At 36.6% G+C, this 17,793-nt stretch overlaps 1 protein-coding gene across 1 annotated transcript in view; it reads right to left on the reverse strand.

Moving 5' to 3' along the window:
* The window catches only part of LOC114104931 (uncharacterized), a 343,694-nt gene extending 337,280 nt beyond the window's left edge, over window positions 1–6,414 (reverse strand). Inside the window, exon 1 of the mRNA XM_071610374.1 lies at window positions 6,296–6,414. Coding sequence (XP_071466475.1) covers window positions 6,296–6,377 — 82 coding nt within the window. The 5' untranslated portion in view covers window positions 6,378–6,414. The remainder of the gene's footprint in view (window positions 1–6,295) is intronic.
* Between the last annotated feature and the right edge of the window lie 11,379 nt (window positions 6,415–17,793).

Genomic DNA, 17,793 nt, shown 5'->3' on the forward strand with positions numbered 1-17,793 from the left:
AAATTACCAGTATGCTGAATGAAGCAGACAGTGTCACTCCATTTCAAACAATTACCCATTATCCTTGAAAAGAAAATGTTGTAATCCAGTTCATCCTAAATTATTAGCCAACTTATATAAAATGAATAAGTTTCTAGGAAGAAATAATTTTCCAAAACTGGTACAAGAGCGAATAAAAAACCAATATCACCACCAAAGTGGTGGAACAAAATCAGATTTACAAAAAAGCTAAAGTCTTCCACATAGTAAAGGAAACATGCAACAGAGTGAAGAGACAATCTACACAACTGGGAGAAAATATTTGTAAATTATACATTTGAAAATTGGTTAATGTCTAGAATATATAGTTTTAAAAAGATATGTGTGTGTATATATATATACATACACACACATACATACACACACATACATACATACACACCTGATAAAATATGGTTGTAGATCAAAACAGATACTTCTCAAAATATGGGATGGGGTATAGCGCAGTTGATAGACTGCTTGCCTCATGTGCATAAGGCCCTGGGTTCAATCTTCAGCACCACAAACAAACAAAAAATCAAACACAACAAAACAACCCCCCCAAAAAAACCAAAACAAAATACTAAGTAACTAAATATATATATGTAAGTGTATTTATAAATACACTTACATATAAATACACACACACACACACACACACAATGGACTACCAGGTATATGAAAACATGCTCACCATCTCCAATCTTCAAGGAAAAGCAAACTAAATGACAGTGGAATATTGTCTTACTCTAGTAAGAATGGCTACTATCAAAAATACAAACACTAATGAGTGAGAGGATGTGGACAATGTGGTGTATATGCACAACAGAATATTATTTAGCACCAAAATGCATGAAATCTTGCCATTTGTAAAAACATGGATGCAACTAGACCTCCTGGTTCAGTGAAACAGGCAGAGTACAGAAAGATCAGTGCTATCTCTCTGAGATTAGCAGTATAAAAAAGTCGAGCTCACTGAAAAGAAGAGTAAGTTACAAGCAGCTGGTGGGACTGAAGGCATGGGGGGAGAGGGGATGATAGGGAGAGGCTGATGAGAGACTTCAGGTTAATTAGCTAGATAGGAGAAAGAAATTCTGTTGTTCTCTTGAACAGCAGGATGACTATAGATATGTTAATGTGCTGCATATTTCAAAAAGTTCCAAGTATGGATTTTGAAAGTTTTCACCACAAAGGAATTATATATATATTAGAGGAGATAGATATGTTTACCCTAATTTAATAATTGCACAATACATATGTAGAATAGATCACCTGGTATCCCATAATTACGTGTATATTTTATGTTTTTATATGTCCATTAAAAATCACTATCATACTAACTATAACCAAATTGAATTATTATTTAAAACCTTCCTACAAAAGACCTCCAGGACTAGAAGCCTTTAGTGGTAAATTATGGTGATTTCCTCATAGAAAAATTATGAGTTCTCAATTTTGTTTTGCATTTCAGAAAATAAAAGGAAGCACTTTATAATTTATTTTATTATGTCAGTAAGATATAATGTCAAAATCAAGGCATTAGAAGAAAATAAATGAAGCACAAAGCAATATTCTTAAAAAATATAGACACAAGAATCTTTATCAAAACACAGCAAGTCATACTCAACAATATATAAACAGCAGAATGCACCAGGACCAAATGGGGTTTACCCCAGAATGCAATGTTGGCTATTTTTAAAAAAGCAAATTAAAGTAATTCACTATATCAGTATGATAAAAATGCATGATTGTTACACTAGATGGAGAGAAAACATTTGGTAAAATTTAAGGGGCGGAGGACGTGGCTCAGGTGGTAGCATGCTCGCCTAGCCTGCGTGAGGCACTGGGTTTGATTCTCAGCACCACATATAAACAAAATAAAGATATTGTGTCCACCTAAAGCTAAAAAATAAATAATAAAAAAATTAATATCCCTTTATAATAAAAATTCCCAGGGAAATAGGAATAAAAGATAATCTCATTAAACTACAATAACAGTCTCTCTTAAAAATTCCATTTTTGTATTGGAGGCCCCAGAAAAGGCAAGAAAAAGAAGTAAAAGGTATATAGCTTATGAAATATGAAGTAAAACTGTGTTTGTTCTCAGACAATATAATTGTGCATGAGAAAATAAGAATCTACAAATATCTACTAGTACGCATAAAGCTATAAGAAATGAGTAAAATATAAATATTAAATCTTCTTATTGTAGCAACAAAATCATAAAGGTTAATAATCGTTTTTGAAAGAAGTACATCAGACCACTTATTTCAATATGTACTATAAGTCTACCATATTGAAACAGTATGGTACTGGCCTAAGGATAATCATACAGGTCACTGAACATAACAGGAGCCTAGAATCAAACTCTCATGTTATGCCTCCCTTCCTAAACGAAAAATAAGAACAACCAATGAACACACTAAAGGTACTGAAAACTATTAGTAACTGGGGGAGAGTAAGTTAGATCCAAAGAGAATTAAACTTATTCACAAAAATTTGTAAAAGATTAAATAGCAAATATTAGAGAGGATTTGTAGTAATGGAAATGGTAGTATTAACTTTGGGAACCTCCAGCTGTTACTTTAAAAGAAATAAACTGACAATAAGATGTGACAATTTCAATAATATTCCAAAGCTATGAAAGGTATGGCATGAAAGTTCTTAACATTTTTATTTATAATAACGAAACTAGGATGTCACTCAGCTCTTCCATAATAAGTTAATGGATAAAGAAATTGAGATATATCCACACAATGAAAAGTGATTATGTAATAAAATGAATAAAGTATTTTAAATAAATGTTATTGTAAATATTTAATGTATACTAAATGATTCCATGGTAAATTATACATATGCATATAGATAAGTATACACACACATATATATATTTACTATTGTGAAGCAAAATATCATAACCAACAAACCACATACTTACCCAGATTTAGTTTTGCTCCCCCCCCCCTTTGGCAAGAGCAACTAAAATCTACTCATTTAGCATGAATCACTTAAAGAGCACAATTTCATTATCTATAGTCCTCCTGTTGTGTGTTAGAGCTCTAGGCATGTTCATGTTATATATCTGCTATTTTGTATCCTCTCACCTACATTTCAACATTTTGTTGAACAAACAAAATGAGGAACAAGGTGTCACATACTCTATGGATGCATCCATGTAGGCCAATTAATGTGTGGTATTGAAAGTCAGAGAAATGGTTAACCTTGCATGAAAGAAGGCATGAAGTTATCTTCTACTTGTTAATATTCTATTTCTTGATTTCTGTGTTGTTTACATGTATTCACTTCACAAAAATTCCTAGAGCTTGAGACTTGGAACTCTTTCATATTTTAACACTTTAATAAAAAAATAAAATGAAGACTCAAAGCCAGGCCATCAGATTTCAGAGATCAAACCCTCTATTCTTATGCTAAAAACTGCCTCAGTTATATAATCTTCTTGAGACTTTACTAGTCACAAATGTCGTTTTATGATAAAAATTATAAACTTTGAATCTAGGAGAAGTTAACAGAACTCTAAGAACAGTGGAACATATATATTTCTTTACCTACTTATTGGTTATCATTTGCCACAAATAGAAAAATTAATAATATAAAAATTATGATTATAGTAATAAATGTGTGTGTTTACACACATGTGGAGACTTCTATTATAGCATTATAATAGAAGGTGTTGTAGATATATATATATATATATATATATATATATATATATATATATATATGTATATATATATAGTTTTATATCTAAAAACATTTTCAATTCCAAAGTGTACTGTGTCCCTTTGTATTTCTATTTCTTTCAGGAAGCCTTCCCTAACCAATTCTGAGTAAGTTAGCTGACTCCCTATTGTGTTCCCACAGCAGCCTTCACTTTCTTAATTATTGTATATATCATAGTTTATCATTAGAACTGGTTTAGTTATCTACCTCTCCCACTGTGCTGTGTCACTGAGAAGTGTGCCCTCTGTTGTAGCACTGGTGCCTGTTAAGGCACAATGAATGATTACATCTAGCAATGCAGTGTACTAGGTACTCTAGGGAACCCTCCAGTATACAGAGGAAATACTCCACAGGACAACTAGGAAACAGGTCCTGACAGCGGTATGGCCTTGATGTATAAGATATAAAACAGCAGGAGAAATTGGGTAGTTCTCAGATGAATTCTGAGGGAGCACTTCTGAGTGTGAAATGCCTTGGAACTGTATTGAGGGGCAATGTGGGAACTATCATGGATACACCCACAAAATCTGTGCCACAGAAAGGGTACAGTGTGATCTGGCAGGCTGCTGTGGTCATCTGGACTACTGGCAGTAAAGGCTCTTGTGACATGTCCTAGGATTAAGGAATTTTTAATGCTCTGGCAGCATAATTCCAAGATTGAAATTTTGCAAGAAGATGGGGCAAATTCATTTGAACCAAGTGCTTTAATATGTGAACATGTGTTTTGATATTTTGATCCTCTGAGGATAATGTTCTCTTTGAGGAAAAATTATGTTTGCTTGAAGGGGGTATAATTTCTTCTCTGCCTGATAAGAAATTCATTCACTGACCTTGCCAATAGAGACCAAATTGGAATCAGAACATAATTTCACATTTCATTTTGAGAGTCCATCCCCACCCCTAAGAGCCAGACAGTTTTGGAGACAGGACACCATCATGGGTCTTTGGCTAGAATCCAAAGAACTGGATGTTTCTAGACATATACTAAGGGAGTGAGGAGCAGAACATCTTGTTCTTGTTGGGAGGGGTAGAGTTTCTCAAAGAAGAAGGAAAGAGACTTCTGAACAGAGAGTTTAGAAGAGAGAAGAAAAAATGAGTGGAGACAGAGAAGTGAGGAACATTGTTGAAGCAAGCAGGACCTGTAACTAGAAAAGCTGGCTCTCCAGGGGTGTGGCTAGATCATCCCTTTTCAGGAGCTCAAATGCTGGGAACCTAACTGCACTGAGCCACACGTCCAGTGTGCACCACATTTCATGTAAGGTCTGAGGAAACCACAAGGGAAAAAAAGTCACCTGGAATACTTTCACAAGCACAGGTTTCTTCTAAGCAGTAGTTTCTTGGCATGTGAGAGAAGAAGTTTGAGTACCCACAGGGAAAGAAAAATTGGACCACGAGAGGCTCATCCTGAAGTCTCTAAGGCCAGATCCCTGCTCTTCCTACAGTGCTAACATCAATTCAGCCATGACCTTCTGCATCTGGTATAGATTTTTTTCTGCACAAAGGGATCAGAAGACCATCAATCCTAGTGATATGGAGAAAAAAACACCTGCAGAAAGACAAAGGTCTGCCAAGAACCCTGGGTAGGGGAAACACTATAGTGAGGCAGAAAATGTCTGAGCTGTGGGTTTTTGATGAAGAGAAAGAATCACATGTCAGGCTCAGACTGCAGGTGCAGGTTTATCTGTGGTATAATTGCAGTTCATGTTGTCTGTGTTGGGGGCTTTCTTTATAGGCACCAAGGTTTATATCTGCCCTTGTCATGTGAACATACATATATATCGTCACCAACACTGTCCTCACTATCAAATCCAGCACCATGGCTCAGAGTGATTTCTATGGACTCCTGTCTAAACAGCTGACTTCCAGTGGGCAGACATGCTCCTGCTCACACTTTTACTTCAAAGTTCCTTCACCCACTAGTTGCTCTACTTTATCACCTCACCTCTCTGCACCCCCTCCCCGTATCTGTCTCCATTTCAATCTTTCCTCCTTTTTCTCTCATCTTTCTCTCCTCTCTTCTCCTGTATTTTTCTTTCAGTTTCTTCTCCCCTTTTTCCCGTTAGGTACATCACAATCTATGGCCCTTCTATCTTCTTCCTTCTCTCTCTCTCTCACACACACACACAAACACACCAGTTCACTGGCTAAAAGGGCAAAAATGCTAATGCAGTGAGTAAGCATACTATAGAGTACAGTAGGAACAGAGAAGAGGGCCAGCTGAGGTCATCTCTTACATCTAACTGTTATAGGAAACCTGGGAAGTGAGTTTTTAGATGTCATTGTGTAAATCCAAAATATAGTCTCTGGTTGATCTGGGAAAAAAGTTTTTATCTTTGCAACATCCCATTATTGTTCTTCAATAACTGAGACTCCACAGAAAAAAAGATAAGCATTTACTGTCACTTCAGATGATAGTGGGTCATAACAAATTATGATCTATAAAGAGGCATTGTCTTTAGGATCCTAATGATTATTTCCCAGATCCTTAGAGCTAATCCAGCATCTCCCTGGTCTTAAGAAGTGAGGCTATGCTTACCTTGAGTATCCACTATGACAATAAGGAGGAGAAAAGCAAGTCCTTGGAGAAGGCAATGTCGCTGCATGGTCTTTCTGTGCATTGTGTCCTCTAGTCACAGCATTGGCTTCTCCAGATGATCTAGGGAGCCCTCCCAGCTTTTGATGGGGCTCCTACCACAGGAAGGGGATTATATAGCGCCAGCCACTGACATGGCCATCTTCTGAGAGCCAATAGAAACTGTGTTTTAATGTCTTCCCTGCCCTCAGAGACTATAGGAAAAGGAAACTTTCTGAAGTTAAAACATCAATTAGCTGCTGAATCTTAATTATCTTCTTACATAAAAGAGGGGTCTTTTGATATCAGATTTCTTTCTGTTCTCAAGACTGATACAGAAAAGCAATTTTTTTTTTTTTTAACTCAGGGATTTGGCTCAATGTCAGGTTCCACCCAGTTGCTAGCATTAGTGAAAGGCAAGGTTTTAGGTCAAATCCATTACCCAGTGGAACCAAGAAAAGATGACCTTTGTTGATAAGATCTAGTTTTCCAGTGTCACAGCACTAGCATGTTGTGGCTGCAAGGATTCAAGATGTCCTTAACTGTAAGAAGAAAAAGGAAGAGGATTAGAAAGTTTAAAAGACTTTGAGGAATGAACAAAGGTGAGTTGGACATCACAAGGATGTGAGTGTTGATCCTATAGGCTTAACTTTCCACCCCCTTCATTTTTGGGTTATAAGTGAAGCCTGTCCATAGCTCTCTTGATGACAGTGTAAGTTTATGAAGACTGTCTTTCTCTCCTTGATTAATATCTCAGATAATTTTTACCAGTTTCACCTGGGAATATATTGCACTTCCCTGGTACATGGTGGGATCAGAGATTTAAAAAAAAAGTTATATGTTCATTTCCCATTTACAATTCAGCTCTCCTCCCTCTGACACTCCAGTCCTTATTGGATTGATGGTGTGCCTGCCTGCTCCTGGGTCCTCCTTTTCAGCATTTCTTTCTTTACCTCCTCTTCTTTCCTTCATTCTCATATAAACTAGTCCACTTTCACATTCTCTTATGCCCTTTACTGAACATCTACCCAGTATGTCATACCTCCTGAAGTGTTGTCTACATGTTTGATCAATTACTAAGACAGGAATATTAAAACATTCCCCTTAAGATAGCAGCTTTGTCTTTTTTCCACTTTGTATCATCCAGGCTTCATGGATTTTGATGCTCTCCCATTATTTGCACGAGTATTTATGGTGGTTTTGTTTTCTTCACAAATTTTACATTTTATCATCTTGAAAAGTCCTTGTTTAATTGTCATAGCCTTTGTATTGGGGTCTACTTTTTCTTATATGAATGTAGTTATACCAATTTTATTATGTGTAATGTTTTATCTTTGTATCTCTTTCCATCCTTTTCCTATGCAAATTTTGGTGGCTATATTTACAATACATTTTTTTTATAAAAACAAAGATGCATACTGCTTTTAAATACAATTTCACTCTGATATGATTATATATTTTAGGTAGTTGCAGAACTAGAGGTGACCCACATACTCTTCACCCAATTTCACTCAAAATTTACATGTTGTAAAACAATAGTACAGTATTAAAACAAGGAACTTAACACTGTCACCAGCAACACATGAGAGATGTAATTTTTGCATATACTCTTACATTTAGTAGTTGGTATTTTTCATTTTATCTACTTGAATAAAAGATAATGATATTGTATCATAGTTTTAAATTGTATCTTTAATGGCTAGTTTTCTTGAACATTTTTCATATGCTTATTTGACATTTATGTATCCTCTCTATTGAATTATCTGTTAATGACTATTGCCAATTTTTCTAATTGGATATTTTTAGTGTTGAATTTTGAGAAATTTATATATATTCTAAATATAACTTTATCAGATATTTCTTTTGCAAATATTTTCTCTCAGTATGATGCTTGTCTTTCCATCTTATTTACATGTAATTTTCTAGAGAAACAGTTTTTCAAATTATGTTTCAGTCTAATTTACCGATTTTTACCTTTATAATAAGATCATGCTTTTGGTGTCATCAAATACTTCTCTGCCCAGTCCTAGATCCGAAAGATTTTCTCTTAAATTATATTTTAAAAGTTTTGTGGTTTTACATTTTATTCTTGAAACCAGGTTGCATTTTCATTTAATTTTTGAGTAGGGAGTGAAACTCAGGTAAGTTTCAGTTGCTTTCTTTGCTCATGGATGTCTAATTGCATCACTATCTCTAGGCAGGCTTTTCTCCACTGAACTGCTTTTGCACCTTAATAAAAACTCAGTTGACCGTTTGTGTAAGTCTGTTTCTGTGCTCTCTGTTCTGTTCCATCCACTCACATGCCAGTCCCTTCACTTAAGCCAGATGGTCTGCATTATCATAGCTGTAAATATCTTGATAGTGCAAATACTGACTCCTCCCATTTTATTATTCCCTCCCCATTTTTAGATATTCTCATTCATTTTCTTTTTGCATAAATTTTAAAAGATTCTTTATATATATATATATATATATATATATATATATATATATATATATATATATATAAATTTTCAATAGTCTTTATAGAGAAATTCACATAAATCTAATGATTTTCTAATCCATGAATAGAGTATGTCTCTCCATTTATCTTTTTAAATTTATTGTATACCTTCTAAATCTTTCTACAGAACAATCTCGGATATAATTTTTTGAATGTATATATAAATATGTGTTTTTTGGTTATTACAAATAAAGTTTTTATTATGTTTTTAATTTTAATTTTTATTTAATGTTAGTATATAACAATTCCATCTATTTGTTCCTTGTGGAAAAATACATAAAATGTATTATAAAAACCATTTTTAAATGTATAGTCCATCTTTAAACTTAATCTGTGTGGTAGCTGGTACAGGATTTGCTTCCTTATAGGGGTTCATGGTATTCCATTGTACTATAGACCATTATGCAATATTCCTTAGTAATGTTTTTTCCTACTTACATTATTTTTTATTTTATTTTATTTTTTGGCACTAGGGATCAAACCCAGGGACTCTTAACCACAGAGAAAAATCTCAAGCCATTTTGAAGTGTTTTATATTGAGACAGGATCTCACTAACTTGCTTAGGGATCTGCTAACTTGCTTAGGCTGGCTTGTACCTGTGATCTTCATGCCTCAGCTACCAAAGCTTCTGGTATTACTGGCGTGCACTACCATATCCAGCTTCAGGTTCGTATTTACATCCCAGGGAAATAGTATCATTGTTAGTTAACTTTTCATCACTGTGACAAAATATTTTAGAAAAACAACATAAAAAAGAAAGATTCATTATGGCTCACAATTTCAGAGATTACAAAATGGTTCGCTTGTTCAGTTTCTTTGGGCCATGGTGGAAAGGCATGGTGGAGGAAATCTGCTCAATTCATGGCTGCTAGGAAGGAGAGAAAAGGGAAGGGGGTTGAGAGAAGAGGTTGGGGACAAGGTATAGTTCTTAAGAGTCCCAAAGACCCATGCCATTCATCAAGGTTCCAGTTCCTACCATTTCTAACAACTCTGAGTAACTCATTCAAATTATGGATCTATCAAAAGATTCATCCACTCATGAAGTTAGAGTCCCCATGATTTAATCACTTCTACAAAACTCCATCTCTCAACAATGCTGTATTTCTGCATTTGGTATGAAGTCTTCAATATATGAGCCTTTGGGGTGGCCTCATCAGCTCCAAACCATCCTGTTTTCTCCCTGTTCCCCAAAAGATCATGGCCATCTCACAATGCACAATGGAATCAGTCAATCCTCAAGAATCTCCATAGTCTTAGAAGTTCCAGAATTTCTTAAAAGTCCAAGTATAAAGTCTTTTCTGAGACCCAAGGCTGCTGTTGGCTGCAAAAATTAAAAAATAACAAATTACATGTGTTTAAAATAAAATGGGGGGGCAGGTAAAATTCTTAGTCCAAAAAGGGAGGAAGGAGGGGATATAAAGGAAGGATTGTATCAAAGAAAGACTGAAACCCAGGAGGGCAAACTTTAAATCTGGTAGCTCCATATGCTGGCATGTGGGGAACATGGTGGTGCACTGTGAGATCCTAGGGTTTAGGCATTCCTGTCTCTATTACCTTTCCAGTTGCAGCCCACATGACTTCTTTTGGGCTGACTCTGATCAATTCTTATAGGTTTCCTCAGCAAACATTCCACATTCTTGGCACCTCTAACTTCCTGGGGTGTCCACTTCAGTTTTGATTTTACTGTCAAAGCCTCATTCATTCCTTTCTCATGGGCTGTCCACAGAGATACCAGCCCTGTCATACATGTTTTGCTTCCCAGGATTTCATCTGAAATCTTGGTAGAAGCCTCCACGTCCCTGTAACTCTTGTATTCTTCATGCCTGAAAAACCAGCACCAAATGGATGATGCCAAATTCTGCAGCAATTTGAGCAGTTGTGTGGCTCACTTAGGCCACAGATGCAGCCTACAAAGTGGAGCACAGTGTACTGTACCCTGTGGAAACAACTTTTTTAAACAGGTAGCCCTGTGGTAACAGTGCTCTCTTCTCAAAGGAAAGTTTTTGAACAAATTTTCACCTGTACACTCTTGAGCCTGCTAAGGTTAGGATCTTGTTAATACCCAAGATGCCTTCAAGGCACAAGGGTACAAAGTGCTTGGATTCTTTGTAATGGCACTAATATCTTCAGAGCTTCATTAACCTCAATTTCACAAGTGATTTTTCTGGCCAAGCTGTAGGTTTTTATAATCTTTTTGCTCTACTTCTTTGTTCTGATTTTAAATGTAAACCTAGCTACCTGCAGCCAGAAATATCCATGCCACATGTTGTGCTACCATTAAATTTCCTTTGCCATATGAGCACTGAGGGGACATCACAGATCCAAACCATAACAGGATGTAAAAATGCTCTTTGAAAAAGTGTTTCCATGGAACAAAGCTCTCTTATTGTAGGTGAAGCTGTGGCTGAATACCTGGATTCTTCAGGCCCTTTTAGAGGATAGAGCCTGGCACTTCCTAGCAATGCAGAGGCAAGGAATTCAGGGTCAATATCCTGGAGATGGCTAACCCACCCCAGGTTCTCTCTCTACTTAGGGTATAGGGAAAAATTGTTTTATTATCAAAATGCACAGGGTTCCCTCCATTTCCCCCCATGTGAGAGTAGAGACAATCTGTTTTCCTCTGGAGCACACCTTTTAGACAAGACTGAATATGTCCAGAGGGACCCTTAGTCCTTCAAAAAGGGATAAGATGTCTCTTCAGGAAAACTCTTGTTTCCTTTGATTGATTTAGGAAAAAAGCTGAAGAAACAGCTTTACCGCAAATACTGTGCTCTGAGCTTTCTCTCTCCCTGCTCAGATGTGGGTGACTCAGATGTGAAAGAGGCTGTATCTTCTGCCTCTGAAATTGTAAGACTGTGGCAGTTATGAAGCCTCCAGGTATTCATGAGCATTCTCTTAAACTTCTAGGACAGCATGGGATGGGGTTGAGGTCCCTGTCAGGCTCTCACAATTTAGCCTTGTTCCTAAAGCTGTGACTTCATCATGTTGAGTGCCAACATGTGACAGTAAGGGGCAGGACCTCCCATATCTTTTGTATATTCAAGATATGTTCCCCCCAACCCACAGGGGTCCATTCAAATCCCACTACTGGGATCTTCTTTGTAACAAATATCCTTAGTTTCATCCTGGGAACTTGCCTCTTCCTTTTTCTCATTTTCCTGGTGCAGGAAGAATATAACATGCAACGAGGATTTTAGAGAACACAAGGATCCTAGGATAAGGAGAGCTTTGGGGAAGTAGGTGAAAAGGGCCCAGTGTGATGGGGATTACTGAATCTGCATCTTCTCCTTGCTGTTTTCTGGAAAGTAATACTTGTACTTCTCTAAACTGTAAGCATCGGAGACTTTGGAAACATGCTATAATGTGTGATAACAGTAGGAATTGGCACATGGGGTCAGGAACTAGTTAGGCAAGGAGTGGGTGTTTTTTTTTTTTTTTTTTTCAATGTACAGGAACTCTGTCCTTCAGAGCACAGAGAACATGAAGACTAGGGGAATCTGCTGATCTAACAGCAGTCCCAGAACTCAAAGGTTGGTCTATATAAATGTGTTTCATGATGTTACTCATTTAACTTTTTTCTCAATCTTGATTGTTTGTCATATTATCTGTGAGGTGGCATGTAAAGACTTCCATGGAGGTATTGAGACCAGAGTGGAGAAAGAGTTGGAGTCAGGCAGATGTTCCTTATCTTGTCTACCATGTTCTCCCCATAAACCATCATCTGGGGTTATTCACATTGCCTGTGTGACAATGTCTGCACCCAGCATTTCTGAGTCCCACCTCAGAAATATATCTGCCTTTGTGCACTGAGAGGTGTGAAGACCAAATTGGTTTCAGAGACGTTCTAGGCAATGTGGGCAAATAACTTCTGAGGAGAAGAGTTGACATAGAATATGGCTTTATATAGAGGAGACATTGAGGATAATAGAGGTTAGGGAATTTAGAACATCTGTCCTCTGAGAGGGAACATCTTGTTCTCGTGGGACCATCCTTTAAGAATGGAATGACTGCTTTTCTAACAAATAATTCTCACTTACACTCTATTTTCTTTTTCTGACATCTTTTGACTCCCTCCTGACTTCAAAGAGTAGGAACCAGTCTGTGTTCTCCATGTTCATAGCTTCTCTAATCATTTCAGCTATAAATTTTTATGTAGTTAAGATATGTCATTAGACCAAAGATTTAAAAAAAAATCGTAAAACTTTAGGGTGAGTCCATGGAGAAATAACATTTTAGTGAAGATATTAGGCTCTACTGAACATTTTGTTTGAAGGGACTTATGCTAACAAATATTGAAGTTTGAACCTCTAATAATTATCCTGTCTTTAATTACAGACTCGGGTTTTTAGTACTTTAAGGGGTCACAAGGTATGCAGGACAAAATACTACTTCACATATGAAGTAACAGAAAGTGGATAACATGAGACTTTCTCAAGGTTGCACAGAGGTCACTGTTTGATCTAGGATGGCCCTCTTCTCATCCCTAAGCACAGGTCCTAATCACCTTCATGCTTTCCATCAGAGACTCTTGTCTGCTTTTAGAGGAAAGAAGGCTGATGATCTAAAAACAGTAAGAAAATGAATTGTTTTCTGGGTCTGCAATTATTTCTTTGCTTCCTCTATGTAAAATTGATGAGATGGACATACCCAGGGCCACTCTCCTACGAAGGGCACCTAAGGGACAGGACAGCACAACCATGTGTTGTCTGATTGCTCTGATGTCACTGTCTTGATTTCTTAGTGGTTTTTACACAAGAGACTCTGAATTTTAATTTTGCCTTGGGCTTTACAAGTTCTTTACTCCAGAGGACAGTTCCTCAAAGACAGGTACAAGTATGGTCCATATTCAGAAGTCATCATTTCCTAGGAGTATGAGTTTGAGTCATTAATTGCCAAGCCTTCCTGCAAAGACAAAATTTTTATTCTCAATGAAGATCTCATCCTCAAATCATTTCTCTTATTTCTAGGCATCTTTAGGGAGATGGGAAGAGATTGGAACTTTTGACAGGCTCCCACCAATAGATACATTTCACCATGCAGCAACCTTATCTTTCCAGTCAAAACAATGACATAAGTTATGAATAGATATTTTGGGGTTAATTTAGGATGTAAAGGAGTAAAAAAGGTTGTAACTTTGACACAGTATTTTGATACTTTATAGTTTCTAATACATTAGGATTTCTTGACTAAGCATTCATTTTCACTAGGCAGGGTTTGGTGAGGGAAAATACTTTCTCCATTATTATTTAAGACCCACAGCAGGACTGATTGCATCATTTTCAGGACTAGTGCAAGATGAAAATGTGAGATGTCTTGTTTAAAACCATAAATATGTTCACAATGGATCTAGAACATTCAACAAAGCATGGGGCCCTTCTGATCCTGGGCACTGTGCAGTTCTACAGGTCACATGCCTATGATGCTTCCCGGATTCACAGCATTCCAGAGGTGATTGGCCCAATAAAGCACAGCTGTGTGAAGGTGGTCTAGTAACTTGGGGGAGAGAAATCATAACAGCTACACTTACTTGACTTTTAGTAAAACCTGGGATTATCCCTGTGGGCCTTTTTGAAGTTGGGGTCCACTTCCTAAGTTTTTTCATGGAATATATGGTAATGGAGCTGTATCTTTCTGCCACCAATTTCCTAAGAGAAATTGTGGAAAACTGTGGGATGTTCACAATTATTTTCTTTGATCCCATGTCCCTGATTATTTGTATAGACTGAGAAATAGTTCTTTGCAGTTTTTTAGTGTGTCAGTAATCCCTGTGAGAAATATTTCCCAGACAGTGATCTGTGATCAATAGTTTAAACAATTTATCTCTGTCTGGGTCCCCCTAGGTTGCTGTGTTTTTACCTCACCCATGATTCTGGAGCCTCTAAGGGACTCTGTTTTGTCTTCAGGTCGTAATTATCACCAGACCCTAAATTTGCTATTTTTGCTTTTTTACTTTGCTCAAAGGAAGAAGATCTGGCAGAGAAGAACCTTCTGAATGAAGAAGAGAAGTCTGGAAATGAGGATTCTGAGCTCAGAGGCTCTGGAATGTCACTTGAAGAACCAGTGGCCTGTATTGACCCAAGGTACTTTTGGTCCCGGCTGCAGGTTCAGAAACCATCACAGTGTGTGTTCAGATAGGGTGGGTAATGGTAATTTGTCTTTCATTTATATATGAATAATCCAATAATAAATACCTTGGCCATTCTAGAGAGTACTGTGTAGTTGAGAATTGTCTGTGAACACCTAGAGATGCCAACACAAAATGCTCTTACAGCATTCATGACATCACCCCTTTAACTGAGAGGTGTATTTCTTTCTGGTGGGTGAAACTCAAGGTGAGTTGACTTGTGGTAAAACTCAGGGAGATGCTGAGTCAAAATCCAGCTGATACTTTACAGTAAAAAGAGATGAATATTCCCCAAAATTGAAATGTTAATTATAGTATCTTTTCTTGCATAATTTCCCCCACACCCAGTAGCTCTGGAAGTTTGTTACATGGAAGCAGAGGCAGGTGTGACAGGACTTTCTGCATAAAAAGTAATAAATCCAAAACATTAGAAATCTAAAAACTTCTCACAGACTTAATTGTAATAGGAAGGTAGATAAATAAGTTGGAAGACGAACATTTTAAATAGTTAACTTTGAAACTTGGTCTATGAAATTTTTCAGATTTCAATTTGTTTTCAAGCCCTTCTCTAGCTTTTCTTGGTTGAGTTACTGAGTATAACACCTCATGTACCAACGGCAAGGAACTCTCATCTCTACATTTCCCAGTAAAGACTATCTCATACTTTCTCAACTATGATGATTTATTGGTTTTGTTTTATTATTCAATGTATTTACTTGTACTATGCTGGGGATTGAACCCATGGCACTGTGCCTGCTAGGCAAGTGCTATGCCACTGAGCTATACTCCCAATCCTGCAATTATATTTTAAAATGTAAACAAATCCAAGTGACCCTTTACCATTGTTAGGTTTTACTTAGGGAAACAATTTTCAACTGCTTGTTCATTTACTCTGAAAGCTGGCAAAGATGAGAAATTCCCTGTCTCTTGGTAGGTAATAGCAATGCTAGAAGTGGATTGGTGTCAGGGTTAATGATGTTCTGTTAGTGTATAAACGAGTCTTGTTCCGTGAGCATGTTAAGCCATGAGAAGATATGCATGCATGATACCTTGAAAAATAGTTTTAGTATAATTATTTACACTCTCTGCAAGATTACTCTCTATCACACTATCTTTTAATAACTTGATTTGAGCAAAAAAAAATTTAAAAAGAAAGAAAAAAATTGTCTGTCTTTTCCCCAAATTCCGTATTAATTTGTTTTTGTCAGTGGAAGGGGAGGGGTATGAGTTTATTTCTTACCTGCTCTGGTAGATTATTGGGATAACACACTATAGAGTAAGGTCAGACTTGCTATCCTCTGAGCTTCCTGGGAAAATGATTATAGAGTTCACGTTCTGCTAGAAGTAAACATATCATCTGCAGATAATAAGTCCAAGTTTTTAATTCTTTCAGTAATGAGAAAGAAAATGGATGAAGGTTTCCTCTATAAACACTCTGGTATTTCTCATGGCTTTTGGGTGTGTCAAGCTATCATGCTTCCAAATACTATGTTCTGTAAGTGGGCTCTTTTTTCTTTCTGCTCTGTTTTACCTAATATATGGACATTTTACTACTTCTTCTGTATCCAAAATATTTCTCTTAAAACTTAATTTTTTTGTAGTCAATATTTACTGATGTTTAGTGTTAAAGGGAAAGTGAAGAGTGATATAACCTGGAGAAAGATGTAAGCATCATTAAAATAACCTAATTTTAATATCTCACTGCTGTGCCCTTTAATCCCTTTCACCCAAGGAAATTTATCTTTGTGATTCTTTACATTATATTTAACCCTAATTGTGACAATAACTTACTACAGAGTCTCTCCCATCTCCCAGATTGGCCTATCCTGGCTTCTTTCTTTTATGAGTTTTGAAATGGCTCCCATAAGTCCTCTTGGAATTGACCCTCTTGCCTCAAGTGTAGAGCGGTAACAGGAGAGTAAATCAATTAAATATTCTTCCTCCAAAAGAGGCAAAGTGGAGGAATTTTGTCTACTTCCTATCTTTGTTCAAAGGTCAGAAACAAAGAAAATTTTATCTTCCCAACAGTCATTACTTGGCCAGTTTGATTCTCATATGTGAGCTATGATGTGAAGAAACTGACCCCACAAAATAGGATTTGTGCATTCTGCCTATTTGGAGTCTAGTCCACATTCATGATTTGGTCCAAGATGGACTGCCTAAATAGGAACATGGCAGAAGTTTGGCAAACTGATTAGTCTGCTTGCTGGGAGTAATAGGAACCTTGTCAACACGGTAAACTTACAGTTAGGAAAATGAATCAAATTATAATAATTAGGCACTGACTGGTCTCCTGTAATACAGTATACATACAGCATTAACTTTTATGACTGTTACCCACATCCCATCCCCATTTCCTGAATGAAAACGCAACTTCTGCCATATACATGTATATGGCAGAAGTTTCCTTCTTGTTATGTATCACTATGATCATAACTGCAAATGGGTATAATGATGAGCAGAAAAACATTCTGCACCTTAGCTCATATCTGATTACCAGTAATGCAGGAGGACTTGCTGATCTGTACTTGCACTAAATTGTGGTGTGACTTGTGTATCTAAAATATCTATAGCATCTACATAATTTCCTAAACTACCAGCCTCACCAATGATCAATCATAGAGATAAAGGGGCATTTAATTTTAGAAATTTGAATTCGACATGTTAATTGATAGCTTTTCATGTAGTTTGGCTGAAAGGTGACAATGATTTATATCATATTCTTTAAATATTTTTTCTTAAATGAAATAATGTGTTTTATTGGCAATGTCTCCATATTTCTGCCAAATCAATGAACTAACAGCGGCTTTCCACTTCTGTTATCAACTGTGGAG

This window comes from Marmota flaviventris, chromosome 3 (genome assembly GCF_047511675.1).
Source record: "Marmota flaviventris isolate mMarFla1 chromosome 3, mMarFla1.hap1, whole genome shotgun sequence".
Lineage (NCBI taxonomy): Eukaryota > Metazoa > Chordata > Mammalia > Rodentia > Sciuridae > Marmota > Marmota flaviventris.